Below are 27,237 nucleotides of genomic sequence, written 5' to 3'. Positions count from 1 at the left end.
GTTTTTCCAAAAGAAGAAATTAAAGCTCAACTCGGCTGCGAATAAAGAACGAAAAAAGTAAATCTCAACTTTTTCTCCTACTGTTTTCCTTGGAATGGCAAAACCTCAGACTAGAGGCAAAAAGTGGTGCATGGAGCAAGAATATTCCAGCTTTTTTAGTTCCAAGTATTGCCTAACAAAAGATTTCTACAGAAAATGTTAACACAAACTACAAACTTTCTGGAAAAACTACTTTCCCCCTAAAACGAAGTTAAGAGTAACTGGTCTAGCAGAGTAGTTCATAAGACAGAAAGACATTTTAAGAGAAGCATGACCCTTTACAGATTCTGGACAAAGTTGTTAAGACACAACAGCAAGTCACTGGGAGAGGGATGGTAATGAAAACAAAATATGGCGGTGGCAGGGGGCACTCATTCAAAGAATGGAAGAACTGAAGAGCTTATGTGAAGGAGCATATTCAGTCCATAAGACTTGCAAAATGTACACGAAGCAATGTCCAAGTAGCTGACTGCAGGACTTGCTCCATGTCTGTCCGTCGACTCATGAGAACTGAGCCAGTACAGTGTGCTCTAACTGACCTTGTGGGAAAGTCCTCCCTTTGTGCCTTATGGGCTTCTCCGGTGCACGGGTAGCTTCAATGAAGAAGAGTCGTCTCGTTGCCCCGTAGAGGACTAGTAGTCAGTCCAATAATCTTATCTTCTGCCCTATGTAGATATGGTAGATCTTAATAGTCCTAAGGACATCCACAAAGTGTGGTGGATTTCAGGGCTATGGATTAAAAAAGGAAACTCTCTGGACAAAGAGAGAACCCTAAATTGGTTGGTGTTAAGAAACAGAGGTCTGTGTAAGAAACCACTTTTCATTGTGGCGTTCAAGTACTTCAAAACACAGCACCTGGAGTAGTGACCTCCCGCTTACTCATGTGCCATTATCAAATGTTCCTGCTCAGAACTCAGGGCTTCAGTCATCTGTACACCTAGGAGTGCCTAAATGGCTACATGACATTTCCAAAGGCCAATTCTAAAAGAGATCCCCAAGTTCAAGACAAATCTACAATGCATTCCCAATCTTTCAAGGTGGACCTGATGCAGAACTTTCTCCAAATCAACTCTTCTCTCCTTCCTCCGTGAAAATCCCTATTTGTCCATAATCCAAACAGTGCTTATTTTACTTAAGCAAAAGTTTTATTAAATTCTATGATGTCACCATTATAATTACGATTATATTATAGCTATGAAATTCAGGACATCTTTTTGCTCTATCCAGAAATTACACAAACATGCCTGTTTTAAGTAAGGTCAGTTCCATTTACTGCTTTTTTTACAAATAGTTTATTGTCAAGTTGGTTTCCTTATTGCTCATTTTTGATCCCAGAGAGTTATGAAGGCTAGCTAGGCTTTTGTCCCTGGGAACCAGTTCAACTATTTTAAGTGACATGAAGGATAATATAGCAAAGAGCTTTAATTCTCAAAGAGAAGTGATTAATTTGATTTCTGACATCAATTATCTGGCTCTAAAGACTGGACCCCTCACCCGAAAAACACATTATACAAAAAAGCCTTGCAAAAAAGAGTGGGTGAAACTTTCTTAAACTAATGTAAAATCAGTTAATAATCCTTTGTAGCAACTGCCTTTTGAATCACAGAAGCAATTTCTGAACTTAAATGACAAATACTAAAGCTCATGATATCAAGTTTAAAAAACTCTCCTTGTTTCCTACTTCTTAACATTGGCTCCAGGTGGTAGGGAGGAAAAACACTACATGTAAATATTTTTAAAAGAAAAGGTATCCTTATTTCAGGAAAAATGAAAGCATACGACCAAAAATATATGTCCACTGTTTGTGCTGGTTTTTCTCTAACTCAGTCTAACAAAAACCTGAGTCTGGCGCCCAAAAAAACCCAAAACCAAAACCAACAAAAAACCCCACAAAAACCAAAAACCATAGAATAGTTCCATAAAAAAATAAGAAATGAGTGTCACATAAAAGTCCAGTTGAAGAAACTCAACCACAGCAGCACGCATGTTGGGTGATCAAACATGGACACCAATAGGCAGAACAGGACGGAACAAGCAGAGCCAAGAAAATTAGAAACAGGCCCTTGCTCTCATGCAAAGCAGAACGGCCCAGTCAATACAAAATGAAATGCTCAAAAGATCTAAAGAAAATACAGAAAGGAGACCCTGTTTTTAAAAGAATTATCTTTCAGTAAAGACTACGCTAAAAAATGAGAATATCCATGTGAAAACATGCCAAAGACAAAATGAAAAAGTCGATTAATAGCGCAGTGACAGTGCATTCCAGCCACCAGAATGCCACAGAAAATCGAAGGGAAAGGTAGAAAGGAAAGAGTATGTTGTTTCAATAGAAAACACAGTGAAGACATACGTAAAATACTCAACTTCTGCAAACTTAGAAGTTAATTACAGAGTTAAATGAAGGCTGCACATGAGGACCAATGCAACACAGCACGCTTACTCTGCAAGACATATTATGGAACACGCAGCAGATAAAAAAAAATGTTGCCAATAACCAAGCTATAAATTCTACAGCCTGATAATCCTGAAGAGTAACGCAATACTTGGAAGAATTGAGATGATTAACCTCAGGTTAACAACAGAAGGTGTGGTCTTAACATGTTCTAAGAAAACACCAGGTCAACTGTCATTCTCACAAATCAGAGCAGGAGAGGGGGAAGTAATGCCTGTCTCCTACTGAGTGGCGTTGGTTCCAAGTAAGAAAGAAGACAGCTTGAAATGGAACTCTGCCTATCTCCAGAGAAATGTGAGTGTGGAGAAACAAGTGTTAAAATAGTCTCTTAATTAACAAACTGAATCTTTACTTGATGAATTAAATTCTCACATAAACTAACCTTTCTCCTTTGATTTTCTATCTTGTTCTCTGTCCCGACTTTTGCTCCTGTGCTTATAGGACTTTCGATCCCGGCTTTTTGATCTTCTCCGATCCCGACTACGAGATCTATGTTTTCTTTCTGATCGATCATGGCTTCTGCTTCTTCGTCGATCTCTACTTCTTCACAATTTAAAATAAAAGGAAAGCAACCTCAGCTGACATTACAATGAGAAAAACTTTGCAAAAATTATACACTGTTTAATAATTTACAAGATTAAGCAAAACTTCGCCCTAAAAAGCAAATGAATAAAATCCACTACAAAAAACACATCTATAGTCTACTGTAGATCTTAAGTTACTGAAAATCTAACTTCCAATTTTTCAAAGAGTGCTAAGATAGTTATCATGGTCTTTAAGACCCCTCTTCAATCGCAACTCTAAAACAGGAAAATTGATTTCATTCTTCATGTGTTTAAAGAATTAGTTATGTTTTAGGGGCGCATGGGTGGCTCAGTCAGTTAAGCGTCGACTTTGGCTCAGGTCATGATCTCAGTTCATGGGTTCAAGCCCCGCATCGGGCTCTGTGCTGACAACTCAGAGCCTGGAGCCTGCTTCCGATTCTGCGTCTCCCTCTCTCTCTGGCCGTCCCCTGCCTGTGCTTTGTCTCTCTCTCAAAAAAAAATGTGTGTAAAAAAAAAAAAAGTTATGTTTTAACACTTTAAAAAGAAATTTTTGGGGCGCCTGGGTGGCTTAGTTGGTTAAGTGTCCGACTTTCGCTTGGGTCATGATCTCGCGGTTCGTGGGTTTGAGCCCCGCGTCGGGCTCTGTGCTGACTGCCAGCTCAGAGCCTGGAGCCTGTTTCAGAGTCTGTGTCTCCCTCTCTCTCTGACCCTCCCCTGCTCACGCTGTCTCTCTCTCTCTCCTAGAAATAAATAAAAAATAAATAAATAAATAAATAAAAAGAAACTTTTATGTTTTTATTTTACTTTTGAGATAGACAGAGTGTGAGTGGGTAATGGGCAGAGAGAGGGAGATACAAAATCTGAAGCAGGTTTCAGGCTCTGCGCTGTCAGTACACAGCCACATAAGGGACTCAAACTCCTAAGCCGTGAGATCACGACCTGAGTCAAAGTTGGATCTTTAATTGACCGAGACACCCAGGGGCCCCTAACGTTTATTTATTTTAGAGTGAGAAAGAATCCCAAGCAGGCTCCATGCTGTCAGCACAAAGACCGATGTGGGGCTTGAACACACAAACCGTACGATCGTGCCCTGAGCTAAAATCAAGAGGTGGGATGCTTAACTGACGAAGCCACCCAGGCACCCCAGTTAGATTAGCTCTTGCATTATGAGTAATGTCCTCCAAAGTAAATGTACAGAATTTTACCCAAAAATAACATAATTTAAGTGTCTTCTTAGAATCAATGAGAAGAGAAGCACTTAAAGACACCATCCAATAGCACGGACTTCCTGGTCAGAGCACACTGAACCTCCTTACACTGGTGAAACAGCAAAGAAGTTGCCTTGAAGATGGACTGGCTAACTGACTCCACTCTCATAATCTAATCCTAGTGCCTGACAGTATTTCCAAGGACAAAGGAAATAATATTAGTAATTACTACTGTTTAGTGCACACTCGTTATATGCTGTGCACAGGCTGGCAGGCTCTTTGTACCTGCTTCGCCTTCTTTCTCTACTTCGTGATCTTTTGTGGTCCCGAGACCTGCTGCATCTTCGGTCTGAAGTTCGGCTTGAATGCCGACTTCTTGAGCGGCTTCGTTTTCTTCTTTCTCTGTCTCTAGCCCTTTCTTTCTCTCTTTCTTCCTCTTCTCTCCGTCTTTTCCTTTCTCTTTCCTCTCTCTCTCTCTCCCGTTCTTTTTCTCTTTCTTCCCGTTCTTGCTTCTCCTTTTTTAAGCGCTCATCACGATCAGGTTCTTCAGTTCTTTTTCTTAACTTTTCCTAAAAGAAATCAAGTTCGATTTTTATAACATCCTTGAAGTAACACTGTCAAACAAGGGTTGACATGTAAAGCAAGTGTACATCAACTTATGGAATTTGATGTCCTAAAAGAAAAATGTAGAAATTCTGACACCATGTTGGTATGTGAGATAATGTTATTGACTAAGTCCTTAGGGTTACGCTTTCTCCCAAATTCCTGGCACAAAAAAGTGAAGGAATTAAAATGCTTTGATAATATTCATTAATAGCACAATTTTAGGGACGTCTGGGTGGCTCAGTTAAGCATTAATAGCACAATTTTATAGGAATTATTATGGTTTCAAATAATACACATCAGCAAAATATCAACAGGAGGCTTATGTCTCTATGTGATCAATTTTTAGTCACACTAAAGTACAGTACTGGCTGTGGCTAAAGTGCATGATTGAAAGCTTACTTTTAATTCTTCTACAGTAGCTTTAATTTTGGCATAGCCCATGTGCTGCTTTCCCATCAAATGGTCATCTACCCGGGACTGGGCATCTCCTACTATCAAAAAGGCTCCACACACTTCACAAACTTCCATTTGTTTTTCTTGGGCAGCAAAACTTTCAATCGTCTGAAATGATAAACCAGTTATTATAAAGAATATCTGAGAGAGAACAAACAAATCCAAAGTAAGTACTTAAAATTCAGAAAAGAGTTCTAATTTTGTAAATGCCTCCAAAGCCATTAATACTGAGCAGTAACTGGCCAACTTTTAGAGCAGGAACAAGGCAACATCAACCAACTTTCCATTATCATCAAGGAAGTGTGGAGACCCCGTCATTCAACTCTAACTAGTCAATTACCCATACCACCTTGAAAAAGGTTATCTAATACCTCTCAAAGTCTGAATTCCTTTCTTAGGTTGAACAGGCTAAAGGTGAGGCCTCGATACTAAAAGTTTTTTTTTTTAATATTTTATTTATTTCTGAGAGAGAGACAGCATGAGCAGGGGAGGGTCAGAGAGAGAGGGAGATAAAGAATCTGAAACAGGCACCAGGCTCTGAGCTAGCTGTCAGCACAGAGCCCGACACGGGGCTCGAAGCCACAAACCATGAGATCATGACCTAAGCCAAAGCTGGACGCTCAACCGACTGAATCACCCAGGCGCCCCTAAAAGTATTTTTTAAAGGAGGATCCTGGGTGGCTCAGTCAGTTAAGCATTTGACTCTGTCTCAGGTCATGAGTTTGGTTCATGAATCTCAGGGTTCAGGAGTTTGAGCTCCACATCAGGTGAGCAGGAGCCCCGCTTTGGGTGAGCCCCACTTCTCTCTCTCTGCCCCTCATGGTATTCCCTCTCCCTCTATCCCTCCCTCACTTACACTGTCTCTAAATAAATTAATTAACTAAAAAAAGTATTTTGGGGGAGGGGAGGTGATTCCTGAGCTCAGGAGGTTAAGCAACCAACTCTTGATTTCGGCTCAGGTTATGATCTTATGGTTCATGGGATCAAGCCCCACATCAATTGGACTTGGGATTCCCTCTCTCCCTCTCCCCTTCCACCCTCATAATCTCTCTCTCAATCTCTCTCAAAATAAACATTTAAAAAATAAAAATAGGAGTGCCTGGGTGGCTCAGCTGGTTAAGATTCTGACTTAGCTCAGGTCATGATCTCAACGGTCCATGGTTTGGAGCCCCACATCAGGCTCTGTAGTGACAACTCAGAGCCTGGAGCCTGCTTCAGATTCTGTCTCCCTCTCTCTCTGCCCCTCCCCCACTCAAGCTCTCTTTCAAAAATGAACATATCTTTAAAAATTTTTTTTAATAAAAAAATACACATTTTTCAAGAGGCGCCTAATTGGCTCAGTCTGCAGAGCATACGACCCTTGACCTTGAGGTCATTTTTCCAAAATGTTTAGGGAACTGAACTCAATGAGCATAATCTGTACATGTCCTATTCAATATGTGGGAAACAATGACCAATATTTTCTACCATCAATATCCAAAACATGTATATTACATTCTCTAATACAAGAAAGTAGAAGATACTTTGAGTATACTAATTTTCAGCTAAGGTGAATGAATATACATGGAGTAATTTATTAGTAACAAGAAAGTAAAACCCACGCCCAGATGAGTAGTCCTAAGGCATAGGCTGGCATGCCAGTATCTAGAGGTTTGTTTTTGTAAATAAACATTTTACTGGAACACGGCCACATCAATTTGTTCATGCACTGTCTAAAGCTTGCTTTCATAATATGAAAGCAGAGCTTGGTAGCTGCCAGGGACCTTCTGGTCTACAAACCTGAAGTATTTACCGTGTGCCCTTTTAAGACACAGTTTGCAAACTCTTGACTTAGGACATGAGAAAACTGTTTACAAAGATTCTCAAACAGGAACAGGTTCTACTAATTCACAGTGAACAGCCCGGAGAAATCAAAACGAGGTTTCTACTCACCGAGGTTGTGGATCTAAGCAATTCCCTCTCTTCTTTTAACTGTTCAACTAATTTCATCATTCCCTGGGCTTCTTCTACTTTTCCTTCAGATCCTAATTCTTCAATCTAAGGGGTGTTAAAAAAAAAAAAAAAGAAATGCAGTCAAGACTCCTTTCTAACCAAACTACCGAAGTATTTTTCTGTTCTTTCCCAAGCTTTATTAGCATTTAGTGGTTGTTTTGGGTCTTTTGTTTGATGCTGTTTACCAAAACCTGTTTGGGTTAAATTTATCCTTTTGATTTTTTACAGCATTAGTAAAGTGTATTTGACACACAATAAACTGCGTATTTTTAAGGTGCACAACCTGGTAAGTTTCGACAACCATGAAACTAACACCATCTTCTGCGTAATGAACACACCCATCACCCCAAATGTGCTTTGTGGCACCTCCTCCCCAAGCAACCACTGACCTGCTTTCTGTCACTATAGATTAGTTTGCATTTTTAAAGAATTTTATGTAAATGGAATTATGTACTACTTCTTCCTTTTTTTGGTCTAGCTTCTTTCACTCAGCCTACTTATCTTAAGATTCACCCACTGTTACATTCATTTTTATTACTGAGCCATATTCTACTGCATGGACACATCACACCATTTATCCATTTGCCTACTGATAGACGTCTGAGCAGTTTCCAGTTTAAGGATTTTGCCACTTACAAACAGAGCTGCTATGAACACTAGTATACAACTCTGTGTAAACATACACTTTCATTTCTCTTGGGTCAATATCTAGAACACATGACTCATCTTTTAACTTTTTAAGAAACATACTCTTTCCAAAGTGGTTATACCATTTTTAGCTCCTCCCAGCAGTGCATGATAGTTCCAGTTTGCCCACATCTTCATTAACACTTGCTATGGTCAGTCGTCTTAATGTTAGCCATTCTAATAGAACATTTAAGTGTCTCATTGTGGTTTTACTTTGTATTTGTCTAATGAGTAATGACTTTAAGCACATTTACATATATGTATTTGCCATCCCTTTATCTTCTTTGGTAAAGTGTCTGTTCCCAGTATTTTCTGTTATTCATGTATACAATTCTTACCTGCTGCAGGAGCACATCAATTTTATCTGTTAGAACCTGAATTTTTTCTTCATTTTTGCCTGTTGGACCAGCTGCCTATTGAAAAGAATAAAATGTATTATCATTAAGTAAAACACAGAAATATTCAAGCTCTCATATACCATACTTAACACTTGCATTCAACAATTAAAATATTGAATCACAAAGATAACTCAATTACCTTCCATTTCTGGTAGTCAATTACTGATAATTAGAAGAAAAATCTTAATGATTAGCTAAATCAGTACTACTAATAAAGACTGAAAAAACTGAATGCCTTTTAAGTTTATGCCATTCTAAAAAAACACAAATTAATAAACTTGAACACAAGTTTCAATACTAGGGAGGCCTCTGGGTCTTCAGAGAAAAGGGACATGTTACCAAGACTAACAAATTAATTTCATACTCACCCCAGAGGACTGCTGGTTTTGAGACAGTGCCAAACGAGCATGGCCTCGTCTAATTCTACGTTCTACTTCTGCAAGTAAGCTCTGCAGGTATCGCAAAAAATCTCTCTCATAGCCAACTTTCATAAATCGCGAGCTCTTCTCATACCTGATAGTAATAAAAATTACTATTATTACATTATTATTATATATTATATTATTACAAATATTACATTATTCTTCCAAATAGCCATTAAAATTCACATATTCTATCTTAACTTTTTTTTTTTTTAACGTTTATTTTTGAAGAAGAGACAGAACATGAGTTGGGGGGGGGGCAGAGAAAGGAGACACAGAATCCAAAGCAGGGTCTAGGCTCTGAGCTGTTAGCACTGAGCCCGATATAGGGCTCCATCCGACCAGCCGTGAGGTCATGACCTGAGCTAAAGTCAGACACCCAACCGAATGAACCACCGAGGCTCCCCTTAACTAATCTTATACACTTGTTGTATTTACTCTGAAGAGTAAATACAACAAGTGTTTAAGAAGTCAATTTCTAGTCCCTCAATTTGGTAAAAGGAAGGCAGTACTTAGCGTTATGTTTGGTTAAGAGCATAGATAAGGCAAATATAGGTGCTTCACCAGCTCTACCACAATACTGGACCTGTGACCCTCGCCTCAGGACAAGCTTCATTTATAAAATCAAGGGCTGTTAAGGGGCACCTGGGTCGGTCAGTGGGTTCAGTGTCCAACTTTTGATTTTAGCTCAGGTTACGATCCCAGGATCATGCGATAGAACGCTGCATTGGGCTCTGTGCTGAGCATGGAGCCTGCCTGGGATTCTCTCCCTCTCTCACTGCCCCTCCCCACCTCATGCGCACACACACACCCTCTCTCTCTCTCAGAATAAATATTTAAAAAAAACCCTCAGCTCTTAAAAGGCATATAGTATGCACTCATATGGTGGCTAACTATCATTTTTGAAGCTATGACTCTGTACTGTCCCACCCATTAAATAGAATCAACAAGACAATTGCAATTATGTCTTTAATCCTTGCCCCTTTAAACCAAATAACTGACCAAGGGGAAAGGACCCAAAACGATAACTTACTGTTTTCGAAGATTTTCATCATGAATTTTCTCACATGGACCTGAAAAAAAAAGAGAGAAATATAATGTATAAATTATTGAGGATGTTAACCTTTTCTCTTGCGAAAACAAAAGGAATTCTTTAAAAAAAGATCCATTTTATCAGTCTGTACACACCTAAATTGGGCCTAATGAATCACAAAGCAATGTGTCCAAGAAAACACATAAAAATTGTTCTCATTCATCTTCAAGATCAGTATAATGGAGAGCAACTATATGGTAAGAAGAAAGAAGAGGGAATGGACGGAAAGAGAAATTGTTCCTACTGCCATCCAAGAAAAAAACTGTAATGAGGGCCAACCTACCACTGACCTTTCACTAATTTGGGGCATTTACAAATGAAGCCAAATAGTACAAGAATACTGCCCTAGTCCTACCCTTACCTACCTCCAAAAGGCAACCAATTTTAACCACACACCTACATCTTCTGGAATTTATTCCCATATTTCTAAACAATTTTGTTTTTTCTTGGTTTATCTTAGACATCACAATTTTACGTTCAATCAACACTTCATATTTTGACTATGCAAGTACTATTACTTGCTGAGTCAAACATAAGGAGCATTATGAGAACTTATATACTTCGTACTTTCGCTGGAATTCTTTCCATTTAATTTTCTGTATTTCCACATTCTTCTCAAACACTTTAATTCAGCTACAGAAATTCTTTCAATATTAATTTCTCTCAAGATTCCAAATCTATCAGAAAATCAGCCTCAATTTCATCCCTGAGCTTCCTGTGCTGCTTCAATCTGGCTGCTCATTTCCTAAGCTCACTGATTAAGAGTGGTGAGCCTGAGAGGTTCCTTTCCTGGTCTGTACTGGATGCAGTTTACTGGATCTCTTGTTTTTCTCCTTGGCCTTATACTCATGTGTCAGTGCAGTTTCCAGAGAAAGAATCATGGGAGATAAATTTGCTGAGATCTTGCATGTCTGAAAATGTCTTTTTTCACCCTCATGCTTTGATGTTTGGCTATATAGCTAACCTAGTAAAAACTAGATTTTCACTCGGAATCCTGAGGGTTTTCTCCAAAGTCTTCAAGCGTCCAAGTGCTGTTACTGACAAATCTGAGGCCATTTTGATTCATACTCCTGTGTGCCCCTGGCCTGCCCCCACCACTCTGAAATTCCGACGGTGTACCTTGCGATGGATTTTTTTCATCCAGTGTGCTGACCGTTTGAAGGACACGCTCAATCAAGAGACTAACATCCTTCGGTATTGTAGTATTTTTAATTTCCTTTCTTCTGCTTTCTCTAGAATTTCTAATTAGTGTTGGGCTGGTACAATTTTTTCCAATTTCAGAATTTTCTGTCCGATCACCCAACATTCCAGCAAATTTCCTTGATTTTATTTCAGATTTCTCCAGTCCTAATTTCCAAGAGCTCTTTTTGGTTTTTCAAAAGTTCCCTTTTTATATAGCACCCTATTCCTGGCATCCTCTTATTTTTCTGAAGATACTAAATTTAGTTACGACTTTTAGTATTTTAGGGCACCTGGCTGGCTCAGTCGGTAGAGCATGCAACTCAGGGTCATGTGTTCAAGCCACACGTTGGGCACAGAGCTTACTTTAAAAAAAAAAAAAGGGGGGCGCCTGGGTGGCTTAGTCGGTTAAGTGTCCGACTTTCGCTTGGGTCATGATCTCGCGGTTCGTGGGTTCGAGCCCCGCGTCGGGCTCTGTGCTGACTGTCAGCTCAGAGCCTGGAGCCTGTTTCAGTCTGTGAATCCCTCTCTCTCTGACCCTCCCCTGCTCACGCTGTCTCTCTCTCTCTCTCTCCTAGAAATAAAAAAAAAATTTAAAAAAAAAAGAAAGAAAAAGATTTTTAATATCTTTTCTTTTCCCCCTTATTGCTAATTTCACTAAACTTTTCCCCCCTCCTGTTGGTTTTGGTTAATCTTTGTGTTGAAGGTTTTCTTCAAATGTCTAACTTGGATTCCTTGGCTGGAAAAACACTTCCAAAATCTAACTGGAAGTTGGTATGCACAGGCAGGATTTATCAACTAATGGGCTTTACCACAGGAAAATAAGGCAGCAAAATTCTTTTAGGAGATTCCCCAAGGGTCAGTACCTGTAGATCACTTCTCTGGAACTGTTCACTTTCTCTAAAGAATCCTCTTCTCTTCTGCCTGAGGAAAAACATCTGGCTGTATCCTTCTAGGAACAGGGCAGAGGAAGGGAATGGGAAAACCCCACTAGTAAGAATATAGACTTAACTCTCTTATAAGTCTCATTTTTACTCATTACTGCCCTGTACTATGTCTGAAATCCCAATATCTAGGTTCGTCCAGTCCTAATGTGCTTCTGATGCACTGGAGCAAGCATTGTGCTTAATGAATTAACTTCTCTTTTATGCTTCCAGAATAATATTAATTATGTACCATCCTTGGGCGAAAAAAGTCACTCAATTGGGGGGAAGGTTCTTTTTTTTTTTTTTTTTTGCATTTTGTGGTTCAGATGAACTACAGTCTCAGTGGTCCAATTCCTCCAGAAAATAACCCCCTAGTATCTCCAGGTTGTGGGGGCAAAGGTAGAATCACCAGATGCACAGGTCTTAAGAGAGTCCCTCCAGGGACACTGGGCAATGTCTTTTTAGTTGGAGACGTTTTTGGTTTTCACAGTTGAGGGCTGCTACGGCATCTAGGCCAGGAATGCTATTAAACACCCTACAATACACAGGACAGCCCCCTAAAACAAAGTTATCCAGTTCAAAATGTCGAATGTCAAGGTTGAGAGACCATGAACTAGACTAATTTTTCATTTTCAGCCCCATGTAACTCAACTTTATGTTCTATGGTACCTGGTGCCTCCAAATCCTGAGCCTGTCCAAGGTTCTGCTGATCACTCATTTCCTTTTAATATAGCCCCTTCTGCAGGCTTTTAGGGTACAGGGTTTCTCTGCTCTGTTGAGTTTGCTGCTACTCTTCCATCCACTTGTCATCTTCTGAAAATCTGTTGACATCTCTAATGTTACCTCTTCTTCTGTTTATACCTTTTTTGTTTTTAAAATTTCATTTTAGTGGAGGAGTTAGGGAGGGAGTGGAAATAGACATGTATGTTCACTTGAGCCACCATGTTTAACTAGACTGGCATTAATACAAAACTCTAAGCCAGAAAAGAGATTATTGTATCAACAAACCTTATTTAAGACAAAAATTTTCAGAATTTATAAAGTACCAGTTTTTATTTTAAACCGTAATTCGATATAAGTCACATAGAAAACGTACTTACCAAGATCGGAACGAGTGTTTGTGAACAGTTCCGCAGGACAAAAGCCACAGAGATAATATTTACAAACCTAGTGAAGAAAAACAAAAGTACTTAAATTTTTTAAGTTGTTCAGTTTTAAAACTATATTGGAAAAGGGTACCAAATTACTCTTTTCTCATTTCTTAACTTTCATTTTTCAACCGAATAAGTATAAGAACAGTTTCATTTGTTAAATCATATTAGTTTTTAAATTAGTGACTTTCCAACTCCCAGAGTTCAGTAAAAAATGTGCAGGACAGACAGAGTTACCAGAATTTCCAACTATCTACTTTTTAAAAAATGGTTTTTAAACAAAATTTTTAATGTTTTTTATTTATTTTTGAGAGACAGAGAGAGACAACACAAGTAGGGGAGGGTCAGAGAGAGGGAGACACAGAATCTGAAGACAGGCTCCAGGCTCCGAGCTAGCTGTCAGCACAAAGCCCAATGCAGGGCTCAATTCCAGGAACCACGAGATCATGACCTAAAAGGAAGTCGGAAGCTTAACTAACTGAGCCACCCAAGTGCCCCTTAATGTTTATTTTTGAGAGAAAGAGAGAGCATGCATGTGCAAACAGGGGAGGGGCAGAGAGAATGGGAGACAAAGAATGGGAATATGACTCCAGGCTCTGAGCTGTGAGCACAAAGCCTGAGGCGGGGCTCAAACCCTTGAACCAGATCACGACCTGGGCCAAAGTCGGACACTTAACCAGAATGAGCCAGGGAAGAGGTGCCTCCTACTAGTTTTAATCACCACTCTCCACACAAAGAAACAACAAATATGGGAAAGATTATCCGTGAGGGCAAATTTTACTTTATTTAAAAAAACAACAACACAAAAAACCCTACACCGTGATTATCATTCTAACTTTGTTAAAGCCAGAACCAACCTACAGATTAGAATTTGGAAATCACTGTATAAATTACAAATAACTTTCACTTAAGGCAATCTGGGTGGTTATTTTCCTTTAAGAGATCCTGTAACGAGCCCTAAAACACACTGGATATTTTCACTGAGTGACTCCTCTTGGGCTCTTCCTATATAAGCAAAGACTATTAACACGAAACTAACTTTTAATTCTCTCCATTAGTACTTACTCTAACTCCTTCAGATATATTCCAAGACTGTCCTAGCTGACAATTTAATTCTGTATGCTGCAAACCAAAAAGTGTTAAGCAAAATTCCAAAATATCTCCTGTTTTATAAAACTTGTCATTAGGTAGATGATCAATGCGCAACTACGACATATGAAAAGAAAAAGCATGTTAAATTTAAGATGGAGAATTCTTTGTAGGTACCTAGGACTGGTTGTTAAAGCTGCAATCAAGGGGTGCTTGGCTGGCTCAGTCAGGAGAACATCTGACTCTTAGTCTCGGTTGTCAGTTGCAGCCCCATATTGGGTGTACAAATAACTTAAATAAAACTAAAAATCAATCAATCAGCGTGCATAGGTGGCTCAAATCAGTTAGGCATCCAACTTTGGCTCAGGTCACGATTTCAGTTTGCCACATCGGGCTCTGAGAGAGCAGAGCCAGCTTGGAATTCTGTCTCTCTCTCTCTCTCTGCCCTTGCCCCCATGGCTCTCTCTCAAATAAATATAAACTTAAATACACACACATGCACACACAGGAATAAACATCTCTATGGTTCCTCTCCTGACTCTAAAAAACAAGTAAATGTAAACTTTTTTCTAGAAAGGAAATCATACAATTCCTTCTGGTAATGAAGTACCAATATAGTACTTATTGAATCTTATTTTTAGTAACATTTTTCACTGAAATCAAACTGGCCCCAGATCTGACTTTGGGCTTTATCCTATATTGTGGCTTACCCTTTCTATAAAACTGGTGATTTCTACTAGCTTCAGGGTTTGTCATAAGCTGATATATATTGTTTCTTGTTAAATATTTCTGGTTTACCATAAAACCCAAGTTAAAAAAAAATCTAAGTTTCATTTACACAAACAAGACTTTCTAAAAAATAGTAGATTCTTGGGTGCCTGGCCAGTGGCACATGTGACTCCCACATTAAAAAAAAATTAAAAATAATAAATAAATGTAGATTCTAAGTGGTGAAAACTCTAAATCTAAATGTACTGTCAGTCTTTAAATAAAATACAATTTCAATAACGTATTTTCAATTAAATAAACACACTCTCAAATCTAATTAAGTACTGCATGGGATTTTAATTTAAAGCAGCAGTTAGAGGGCCCTAAAGTAAACAAATTGGATCCCAAAGATTACAGGTGTGGGATTTTTGAAATATGCCCACACTGAAGTAGAGATCAAAGAAGTCCAACTGAAGGAACTCTGGACAGTGAATTTTGGATTGAACCAAAAAGTTCTTTTTCTAAGAGCTATTTTGAAGATTAATGATTTATTCTGACTTTGAAGGAACTATAGTGATTGGCAGTGGAAGGAACCACATGTAAAATTCATTAAAAAAAAAAACTTATTGAGGGGCGCCCGGATGGTTCAGTCGGTTAAGTGTCCAACTTCAGCTCAGGTCATGATTGTGTGTGGTTTGTGAGTTCTGTGCTGACAGCTGGGAACCTGAAGCCAGCTTCGGATTCTGTCTCCCTCTCTGCCCCTCCCCTGCTCTCAGAGAGAGAGGGAGGGAATCTCAAAAATAAACATTAAAACATTTTATATAAAAAAAACTTATTGACTTTAAAATAAATAAGCAAATAAGTAAATAGATAAAGCATCATTTAGGGGCACCTGGCTGGCTCAGTCAGCTGTGGAACATCCCACGTTGAGTGTGAAAATTACGTAAATGAATTTTTTAAAAAACCTTAAAAAAAAAAAAAAAGGTGGAGGGGCGCTTCAATTGATTAAGCACCCGATTTCAGCTCAGTTTGTGAGTTCCAGCCCCACATCAGGCTCTCTGCTCTCAGCACAGAGCCCACTTTGGATCCTCTTTGTCCGTATCTCTGCCCCTCCCCTGCTCTCTCTCGCTCTCTGAAAAATAAAGTAGGGACGCCTGGGTGTCTCAGTCATTTAAGCATCTGACTTCTGATCAGGTCATGATCTTCCAGTCTGAGTTCAAGCCCCGCATCAGGCTCTGTGTTGACAGCTAGCTCTAAGCCTGGAGCTTGCTTCTGTCTGATTCTGTGTCTCCCTCTCTCTTCTGCCCCCCCACCCCCGCTTGCCCTCTGTCTCTCTCAAAAAATAAACATTAAAAAATTAAAAATAAATAAAGTGGCATTAATTTTGGATGACTTTTTAATTTTAAAAAGTAGAAAGTGACACTTCAATAATTATTTAAGACTACATGCAAAAAACAATGCTGGAAAGCCAAGAATGAATAAAACCTACTCTTCAAGATCAGTCTCATAGAAGACAGTCAAAAACAAAATATAAAGTGTATTAGACTACACATTCAACACCAGATACAGAAGTGAATTTAGTCAGGAATGTCAGGTCATCACAGGTAGTGAAGCTTGAACTGGTTCTTAAGTTCAGAAGTAGAAAGACTGCAAGACATTCTAGGCATAAGGAAAACAGTATGTGAGAAAGATCTAATAGTATGAAATGGGCAAGTGTAAACAGATATGCTTGGAGAGATAACAGTGCAGAGTCTGGATCTTGGCTGACACTCCTACATTGTGAACTACAGACTCTGCCTTGGTTTCCTCATATAAAACAAGATGACAGTATTTCATAGTGAGATTGTAATATTTAAGTTATATGTTTGTTACATCAGGAGAGGGAACAATTAGTCTGATTTTTACCATACTATTCTTTTTCTTTTTTTTTTAATGGTTTTAGGCATTATGTACAGAGACAGACATGCCTGCCAGTGGGCTAACCAGGTACTACCTAGAATTTAGTCCAATCACCCCATTTGAGACTAGAGAGATCAACCACATGACCTGCCCTAAAGGCATCTAGCCATTTATAGAATCTAGATTAGAACCCACTTTCCTTTAAAAAAAAAAAAAAAAAAGGACCCACTTTCCTAATCCAGTTCTATGTGCTCTTCCCGCTCTTTCCTTAAAGTACTGCTGTAACAGGACTGGTACATGAAAATGTTACTCTAGGGGCACCTGGGTGGCTTAGTTGGTTAAGCATCTGAAAAACTCTTGATTTCAGCTCAGGTCATGACTTCAAGACAATATGGCCTCCTTGGGATTCTCTCTCTGCCCCGTCCCCCTCGCCCACAGGCAGGCACATGTGGGCGTGCTCTCTCTCAAAATAAACTTGAAAAAAAAAAAAAGAAAAAGAAAAAAGAAACGCTCCTGTACCCATCAAACTCTAGCTTAGACTGCTTTCCTTTTCTTTTTGAGAAAGAGAGTGAGAGAGAGCACATGTAAGCAGGGAAGAGGGGCAGAAGGAAAAAGAAACTCAAGCAGGCTCCAAGCACAGCGTGGAGCCCAGTGCAGGATTCCATCTCACGACCTGAGCCAAAATCAGGAGTTGGACCCTCAACTGACTGAGGCACTCAGATGCCTCTAGACTGCTTCTTTTATTTTTTTTTTAACATGTATTTATTTTTGCGACAGAGAAAGACAGAGACAGAACATGAGCAGGGGAGGGGCAGAGAAAGAGGGAGACACAGAATCTGACAGGCTCCAGGCTCCCAGCTGACAGCACAGAACCCGACTTGGGGCTCGAACTCACAAACTGGGAGATCATGATCTGAGCTGAAGTCAGATGCTTCACAGACTGAGCCACCCACATGCCCCTGGACTGCCTCTTTTAAACTGTCCTTGCGACTAAGGATCTTTAACTAAAAATATTAACATTTAGTCTTTGATTCAGCAAATGTTTACTAAATGTCCATCGTGGAGCTAACAATCAAGACAGGGAAAGGTGGGACAGGTAGGTACCAACGGAGGGGGGTGACCAGAATTCTTGTGATTTATCCTCTCGATAAATCTAAGGCAACACCACTGACCACAAGAGTTCAATCTCAATAGCATCCTTTAGTGAATTCATTACCAGTTAACAGAAAGAAATATAATCAATCTTGGAAATCTGACTAGACAACTTTAATTGCAAATTTCCATATTAAACAAAGTCAAACTGTCAAAAAATTAAAACAATATCTGACATTAGATACACTGCTGTGAAAATGACATTCCAAACATACTGCAGGGCTGTGGGGCAATTTGGCAGCATCCATCAAAATATAAAACGTGTATTTACCTTAGCTATTATCTTTCTAGGAACCCATCCTACAAGTGACTCAGTTCTATGAACTAGAATGTTCTCTGTAGCTTAGCTAGTAATGGGAAAAGAATTAGACATACTCTACACACCCACCAGAGAACAAAAGTTAAAAATTAAGGTAAAATTTTTTTTTAAGATTTTTATTTTTAAGTAATCTCTACAATCTCCCAATGTGGGGCTTGAACTCACAACCCGGAGATCAAGAGTCACACGCTCTACTGACTGAGCCAGCCAGGAGTCCCAATTAAGGTAGATTTTTATGTACCAACAAGGAAACATGCCACAATAGAAATTTAAACTGTTAAATATATAATTATATATTATGTAATATTACATTAAGCTACCTATAACTTTCACTTACATATATTTATGTTGTAAATTATTAGGAAAGGCATGGAAACATAGTTTTCAAGTTTTTCAGAGGGATCTGGCAGTAGAAAGGGGAGGCAAGGACAGGCTTTCACTGTTTATTTCTGTAAGTTAAATTGTTTTATAGCAAGCACGTTTACTTTGGTAAAAAATAATTTTAATGGTGCTAAATTCAGAGAGAAAACATGAAATAATAAAATCAACTCCCAATTATTAATGGAATCAATATTTAAAATATTTTTTTTAACGTTTATTTTTGAGAGAGAGAGAGAGCACGAGCAGGGGAGGGGCAGACAAAGAGGAAAACACAGAATCCAAAGCAGGCTCCAGGCTCTGAGTTGTAAGCGCAGAGCCTGATTCGGCACTCAAATCCACCAACCTGAGCCGAAATCAGACGCTTAACCAACTGAGCCACCCAGGCGTCCCAATGGGATATTTAAATAAGAGATTATTTAATGTAAAGAAGACTTACACATGTTAGGAAACTTAAGTATAAACATCTAACTCAGACCATGCTAAGCCTTCCACCTTAACACAAACAGTCCTATTTTTTTCTTCAAGGCACAATCAATTCTGCTCATTTATTTAGACCACTTCTGATCAGAAAAGAACATTAAGAATTACCTTACTGATTTTTGTTTTTTTTTTTAATATTTTTATTTATTTCTAGGAGAGAGAGAGACAGCATGAGCAGGGAAGGGCCAGAGAGAGAGGGAGACACAGACTCTGAAATAGGCTCCAGGCTCTGAGCTGGCAGTCAGCACAGAGCCCGACGCGGGGCTCGAACCCACGAACCGCGAGATCATGACCCAAGCGAAAGTCGGACGCTTAACCGACTAAGCCACCCAGGCGCCCCCTGATTTTTGTCTTTCTAAACCCACTTTAATCAAACAGTAATTCTCAATTCAACTAATCAAATATTTTCAATGCTGTCTGCATTATTTTTGTTAAACTGCTTTCCCCAAGTCAACTGAATCCTTAGTTGTTTCTCACCCTAGCGGGTCAGGCCATCTAGTTATCATTTACAGAGAGTAAAGCCTTGGAATCATTAAAGCACATGTAAATGTCTTTACAGGGGGATGTGGGTGTTTTGAGTGGTTAAGTGGCAGACTCTTGGTTTGCCCTCAGGTCATGCATGATCTCACCATTCCTGGGACTGAGCAAGGACAGCACGTAGCCTGTTTGGGATTCCCTTCCTCTTTCTGACCCTCCCTCATTTGTGCCTGTGTTCTCTCTCATAATGATCAAAGTAAGCTTAAAAAAAGAAAAGTCTTTACAGACACCTACAAACATAGGTCTCCAGCTAAAATCCTATGAATGTCTTAAAGAGTTTCTTTGGTATTCGAAGTTACTAACAATCTTGGATACTTTGGTTCCGTGAGATAACAAGTGCCATTTTATAAACAAATTCTAAAGAGAATGAATTTATTCAATTTCTATTTCTGGTCATCTAAATGCAGGCATTTAAAATTCATCATGTTGGCAACAGTCTGATCATCCCCTGCTTAAAGCCTTTGTTTCTCAATGTAATTTAGTCCCAACTTTTAACAAGGCTTGTAAAAATCATTCAAAACCAGGTTCTTGCCCATCTATCCGCAAGTCCCCTTCTCCAACAAAAGCAAATAAGGGCTACAGCAGTAACACTACTCACAATTTCTCAGGCCTAAGATCTTCTCCAGCCCCTAGTAACTCCCACTCTCTCACGCTAATTCCCAGTATTTAACTGCACTTTAAGATGCCTTTCCCAACTACCCAAGTCTAGGTTATCAGATGCACCCCTCATGTGTGCTCTTCTAGACGCTATACATGTTCTACTGTGGCACTTACCACATTGTGTTACAAAAGCACATTTACTCTCTTATTTCTGTCACTAGACTGATGATTCTCTCAGGCTGAGTGCCATATCTACTACACTATCATGGTTCTACATTTTTGTTGAATAAATGAATACGGAAAATATCCCCAACTTACAACTAAGAAATGATGAGAAAATTGAACAGACTTCATAAAACAACGCACTATTACTAACTTAAGCTACTGTCTCCCCTTGTGAAGAAATGATACACACATTTTCCCTGAAGCAATCAAGCAAATATTAAAGAAATACCTAACATTTCGTGTGATAGTAGTATTGTTATGGTCTCTTAAAGTCCTTACATTTTAGAGGTATACAATGCCTTTAAAGCTTAAATGAGAAAAGTGCTTCAAAATAAAAGGTAGAAACTATAGTTACCATAATATTGCCAATAAGAAGTGCATGAATGTGGCATTGGGTATGGGCACATAGAATTCATTATAATATTTACTCTACTTCTGTATGTTTTGGGAAACTGCAAACAGCAGTTATGTATACACACAACACAGACTGCTGCCAACTTGAAGAAACCCAACACTTACCATGTACGATAGAATAAGACAGGAAATGCCTATGTTTCTGACAAAAAGAACATTTTGGTGACTGAACGAAAACTATCCAGTAAAATGCTTACATTAGATGTCATGAGCTGTAATTACTAATTCTTGTTTTCAAAGTTCACAAGTAAAAATGTGGACAGGATTGTTCTTTCTCAAACAGCTTTCAGTGTCAATGACAATATTTGCCAACATTCTGAAGATTTTAGAAAGAACATTTAGTTCAACTCCCTCCATAAATTATTAAACCTCCACTAAACAGGAGGCACACCTGAATTTGATAAATGATGAAAAAAACCTCACTTTATTTTTTGGGGGGAAAAGGGAGTATGCATGTGCGCAAGTGGGGGAGGGGCGGAGAGGAAGAATCTCAAACAGGCTCCACTCAGGCCCCATGCGGGCTCCACCTCACGAACTACAAGATCATAACCTGAGCCAAAGTCAGACACTTAACCGAATGAGCCACCTAAGTGCCCCCAAGAAATCTCATTTTAGATATTACAATATTAGAGTTAGAGTTAAGCCAACAGTTAAATATTTCACTTCTGGTTTGAGATCTACAATGTAAAAACCTCAATTTGAACTACAGAGTTCCTGTTACGTTATATAAAATATAATGAAAACTCTAGACCAAACCTTAACAATCCTTACAATCTGAGCTATTCAGATAATTAGCTATTGATACCTTCTCCCGCAAACACTGAAATCTTCCCATGTGGACACCAACTGAAAGATGCTCACACCAGGCAGTTACAATCATGTGCTTTCCTCATTACTGCAGTTGTTTGACTTAACAGAACTGCTTAATGCAAAAATACTAATAACCTCAAAGGAAATGTAAAATATTAAATGAGGTAGCAGGATGTATGACTGAATCTTTGAAATGGTATTAAAGCTTATTCGACTTAACTGAAAACTACTTTCTCTCAGATCCAGGGGTAGCAATCAACAAAGAAGGTGGAAATGCCTGTAAAACCCCAGTATGCCCTTTCCAAGATTTGTGCACAACAGTGGTTACACAGACACCATAACAAACAAAGGAAAGGTCGATAATTTGCATCACTTAAAAAGGACCTTCAAGTGCTATTAGGTCACCATTAAAAACCCAGGACTAATCAAGTGGGTCAGGATGCTGTAGTTCACAAGCTTTAGAATGCATGAGGCCATTTAAAGAAAATCCAGATTTCCAGGGTTTTCCCTGGGACCAAAAGAATCATTATCTCTTCAAGGTGAGGTACAGAAATCTGCATTTAAAACAAATTCCACAGGTCAGTCAGATACAGACATCCAAGAACTACTTTTTAACTACTAAGGTGAAGTTTCCATTCCAGTTGTTAAACAAAAGGACCCCACCCAGATGAAACAGCTTTTCCCATCTGGTGCAAATGTAGCAAAGAAAAATTTTCAGATAGAATAGGAATGTAAAAATATTTTGAAATATCAGGTTGCAGAATCATGAAACCCTTAGTATATGCCGGGTTGTCCATTGTCACAGGATTTTACCATTAACAACCAACAGCTTAAGAATATGCAAATGACCCGGAAGTGATGCCTCGAGCTTCCACAGCTTTATTACACCCAAGAGTAATTCGGTCTTATTTAGAAGAGGCCATGTGCTTTGTTCCAGATCAACCCCAACATTCTCCTTGCAGACATAAATCTGAAATACCAGTAATTGGCTTTTCAAGTCCCTTGATTGAGAATTAAGTACAACCTGCCACTAAAGGCATAAAGTACCTTGGTGACAAGCACTAAGGATTTAAATCAATGAGAAGCACTAAAAGTGAAAGATTATAGCTAAGATGACATAAAACCTAAGTCGCCAATCTGAGAGCCTCATTGCTAACTAAAAGCAATGCTCAGAAATAAGTCAGGCAGAGAAGGACAAATATCATATGTGTGCACGTATAGGAGGACTAGGAGGAACTTAACAGAGGACCAATCGGGAGAAGAAGGGGGGAAATGGTGGGGGAAAGGGAGAGAGGCAAACCATGAGAGACTCTTGAATGCTGACAAAAACTGAGGACTGATGGATGTGGGGGGGGGGGGATGGGCATGGAGGAGGGCACTTGTGGGGATGAGCACTGGGTGTTATGTGGAAACTAATTTGACAATAAACTATTTGTAAAAAAATAAAAAAATAAAAAAAAATAAAAGCAATGCTCAATAAAATACAACAGGAAAACAAAGTTTCTTCACAACACGTGTTCAAAACCAAGGAGGCACAGTCAGATTGCTCCAGTTGTTGAGCAGGCAACCAAAAGCAATTTTCTCTTTAATCGAAAATAGATAATGTCCAAAATGTCCTCTTTGCACATCAGCTAAATTGTACTGCCTTTTTTTTTTGCAAAGGTGGGGCGGAAAGATTCCGGTTAAGTAGCAAAAGAAAAAATGACTTCACCGTGACAAACAAATGCCTAGAAAGAAACAAAATCAAAACAACCAACAAAGTTACTCGGCTTCCTATTTTAACAAGCAGAGGGGAAAAAACCAAATATGAGACAGACAGAAAGAAAAGCTTTTAAAAAGCTTCACCTCTGTTGAGTTCAATGGCAAACGCGTGAATCTGACCCCACGCAATAAATTCTACTGTAACACTTCCTACTACTACTGGTTTCAGGCAACACCTCAACACAACTTCAGCCACTTATTTTTTAAGATCCCGAAAGGACTCGTCTAGGACCAACTACTTTTCCTGCATCGCAAAAGAGAAATTCTACTGACTAGAGCCTATATAAAAAAAAAATTTTTTTTAAAAAGTAAGCAACTTTTTCTTTTGATTAGCAACTGCCTTTAAGTTACCATGTCGTTTGGTTATAACCGCCAGCTAAGTAAAATTAAAATCTACACCTCCTCTTCAGGTAAGATCCAACATAAAACATTACACTCCATGTTCAAAACACCTGAAATAGACTGTGGTATCTGCAGAGAGTCAGTTACGTAGAATCGTGGAAAGTGAACAGAACTATAAAGCTTAGGTTCAGTTTCGCCACTCAACTTGCCAGAGACCTTGGGTAGCCTCTCAAGTCTCACCTCTGAAAATGGGATTGTAACATTTACCCTTTACTCACAAGGTTAAAATGACCAAATGACTTGTATTCAAGTAGAATTAACAGCGTTTTATTAGTTGCAGGTGTACAATATAATGATTCAACAATTCTACGTTTCTCACTGCCCATCAAGATACGTGTGCTCTTATCAAATGACTTTTATGTGAAGGAAAAAATCCTGACAACCATCTACACGAAGGGCTTACTAAGACGTACTGCTATCCAACAGTATCTATCATCATGATAACCCCTACCAAGTTATGACCTCTTAAAATTGTATTTCCTCATATAAGCGTCGAAACTGAACTACTACTAAATGAATACCGTGCCGCGGCTTTTACCGCTGATCCTGGCCAGAAATTGCGGTCTTAAATACGACGCTCAACCCAAATAACGGAAAAATCTGCCCTTTTCCCTATTTTATAAGGGGATGAACACTCCGGAGACTCTGGATGTAATAAAATCCTTTCCCGCGTTTCCCTGCCTCATTACGGCGCTTTTCAATTCTGCCAAGGGCCCTCCCCGACTTCCTTGGTACTAAAACAACACAACAAAAACAAATCATCGCTCATCCTCGGACCCAGGCGGGCTCCTCCCTCCCGCCACAGAATCAGAGACACTCGTCCCTGGCGCGGCCCGCGGCCCAAATCGCGCCGCGGGGCCGCACGGGGCCCCGGCCCGCGCCGCTCCCCTCCCCCACGGCACCCGGGCACAGACCCAAGGCCCGCGGGACTTACGCTCTCGTGGTCCCACCGCACGTTGCTGCGCTTCTCGTCCGGGGCGAGGTTTCGGTCCCGGCCCATTAACTCATCCAACAACTGCGCGGCCGAAATCATGGTGCTCTTCTCGGGCGGCTGCTCCCACCAGCCCTGGCACCCGCTAAAGAAAACGCCGGCGACACAGTCGCCAATCCTCCCCGGCCTGCTCGCAGGCCGAAAAGCCTCCTCTGAAGAGGAGCCGATAAGACAAAATGGCCGCCGCGCGGGCGCCCTCCCAGCATGCCGTGCGCGCGCGTGCGCCCGCGCGGACACGCCCAGGCCTAGGAGGTGTGGACGGGCCCGCTTCCGCCGGCGCGGGGGCGGAGCCTGCCAAGGCCGGGCCTGGACTCCGCCCCTGCCCCGTGGCACCGCCCCACCTGGCGCCCAGCGGATCTGACGGTCACGCAGCAACACAGCGCCGCACGCCTCCTTCCCCAGGCGCTCGTCTTCTCTGAGCTCTTTCGCGGGAAGAATGGGAGGTTACGTGTAGAAACCTGGACTCCGCTCCGATATGGAGAAAGGGGCAGTGTCTCCCTTCGCACCACGCGGTGCAGTGGGTACATCTTCCAGTGGAGGAAGCTGAAGACCTGCACTCCGATTCCGTGTTCCGATTCCCGCGTCCCTTGTCACTGCGCTCGCCGCCTCTGGTCATCCCGCCCCGATTCCCCTGATCAGGCAGAGTGTGGAGATTCGGTAATGCACCTGATGACCTGCCGGTCGAATTTTTAAAAATTTCTCACCTCGTCAACAACAGTAGTTACCGTGTGCCAGGTAAGCTCTTGAAGCTTGAAGCTAACGTCTGAACCTTTCAGATACAGTCCCTGTTCCCCCAGACCTTGAGGATTATTGGGGGAGACGGTCACTAAAGAAATAACATGAAATCCGCCAGTATGGATTGCGGTAAGTACTCCATCACAGTTCAGGGTATGGACTCTGAAGCCACATCAACCCAGCTCTGCCACTCAGTGTCTCCTTTTCCCCATCCGAAAAATGGGATTAATAATGGTCCTGTTAAAAAGAAAAAACAGACCCCAAAATGGAGTCACTGTTGATAAATCCCACTAAGAATGTGTAACTTTTAGCCTCTCCCAGGAGTAGAATTTAAACCAACAAATCTGGAATTTCCTGACCTGCACTGAGCCACCCAGGTGCCCTGAGCCTTCTACGTAAAAAACAAAAAAAAAGAAGAAAGAAAAGGGACGGCTGGGTGGCTTGGGTGGGTGGCTCAGTCAGTTGAGCGTCTGGCCCTTGATTTCACCTCAGGCCACGATCTCATGGTTTGTGGGTTCCAGCCCCACAGGATAGGAGCTGGCAGCTCAGAGCCTGCTTGGGATTCTCACTCTCCTCTCTCCTGTCCCTCCCCCACTGGAGTCACAACCTCTCAAACCTAAAGAAATAAACGTTAAAAACAGAAAAAAGAAAAGTATCCATTGGATTTTACAGTGGGGAGCCAGATTGGAATGGATTGAAGAATGAAAAGGAAATTAGGAAGTTAAATGGTGATTGGACAACTCATTTTAAGAAGGGAAGGGGTTAAAGGAGGGGAGAACTGAAAGGAGCTATGGGCCAACGAAGGCTTTTTTAATATGGGAAATTAGAATATGTTTAATGTCAGAGCAAGAGGTGGAAGATAAAAGTTGTAAGGTTTTTTTTTTTAGTGTTTTTAATGTTTATTTTTGAGGGAGAGAGACAGAGCGCGAGCAGGGGAGGGGCAGAGAGGGGGAGACACAGAATCTGAAGCAGGCGTCAGGCTCCGAGCTGTCAGCTGTCAGCATAGAGCCCAATCTGGGACTCAAACTCACGAACTGTGAGATCATGACCGAGCGGAAGTCGGACATTTGACCAACTGAGCCACCCAGGCACCCAAAAGTTGTAAGTTCTTAAGAAGGTAGCGCCTGGGTGGCTCAGTCGGTTAAGCGTCAGACTTTGGCTCAGGTCCTAATCTCACAATTTGTGGGTTTGAGCCCCGCATTGGGCTACCTGCTGTCAGCACAGAGCCCACTTCGGATCTTCTGTCCCCCTCTCCCTCTGCCCCTGCCCACTCAAGCTCTCTGTCTGTCTCTCTCAAAATAAATAGATAAACTTAAAAAAAAAAAAAAAAGGGGGGGGCGCCTGGGTGGCTTAGTCGGTTAAGCGTCCGACTTTCGCTTAGGTCATGATCTCGCGGTTCGTGGGTTTGAGCCCCGCGTCGGGCTCTGTGCTGACTGCCAGCTCGGAGCCTGGAGCCTGTTTCAGAGTCTGTGACTCCCTCTCTCTCTGACCCTCCCCTGTTCACGCTGTCTCTCTCGCTCTCTCCTAGAAATAAATAAAACATTTAAAAAAAAAAAAAAGGAATGTGGTAGTGGAACTCTTCT

At 40.5% G+C, this 27,237-nt stretch overlaps 1 protein-coding gene across 8 annotated transcripts in view; it reads right to left on the bottom strand.

Moving 5' to 3' along the window:
- The window catches only part of LUC7L3 (LUC7 like 3 pre-mRNA splicing factor), a 31,767-nt gene extending 6,656 nt beyond the window's left edge, over window positions 1-25,111 (bottom strand). For 3 of the 8 annotated variants that reach the window (XM_039227702.1, XM_039227699.1, XM_039227700.1), the window contains exons 1-9: window positions 24,863-25,101; window positions 13,101-13,167; window positions 9,836-9,875; window positions 8,749-8,893; window positions 8,321-8,395; window positions 7,236-7,340; window positions 5,250-5,411; window positions 4,530-4,813; window positions 2,874-3,034 (exon numbers count right to left, since the gene is read on the bottom strand). In XM_039227702.1, the coding sequence (XP_039083633.1) occupies window positions 2,874-3,034; window positions 4,530-4,813; window positions 5,250-5,411; window positions 7,236-7,340; window positions 8,321-8,395; window positions 8,749-8,893; window positions 9,836-9,875; window positions 13,101-13,167; window positions 24,863-24,961 (1,138 nt within the window). In that variant the 5' untranslated portion in view covers window positions 24,962-25,101. Of the gene's footprint in view, window positions 1-578; window positions 705-2,873; window positions 3,035-4,529; window positions 4,814-5,249; window positions 5,412-7,235; window positions 7,341-8,320; window positions 8,396-8,748; window positions 8,894-9,835; window positions 9,876-11,940; window positions 12,027-12,669; window positions 12,775-13,100; window positions 13,168-24,862 lie in introns of those variants that run through there. The other 5 variants (XM_039227705.1, XM_039227701.1, XM_039227703.1 and 2 more) reach the window with 5 other exon arrangements.
- Window positions 25,112-27,237: the final 2,126 nt, after the last annotated feature.

Source organism: Hyaena hyaena, unplaced genomic scaffold (genome assembly GCF_003009895.1).
Source record: "Hyaena hyaena isolate Hyena2069 unplaced genomic scaffold, ASM300989v1 scaffold_29, whole genome shotgun sequence".
NCBI lineage: Eukaryota > Metazoa > Chordata > Mammalia > Carnivora > Hyaenidae > Hyaena > Hyaena hyaena.
This window is presented reverse-complemented; position numbering and strand designations above follow the sequence as displayed.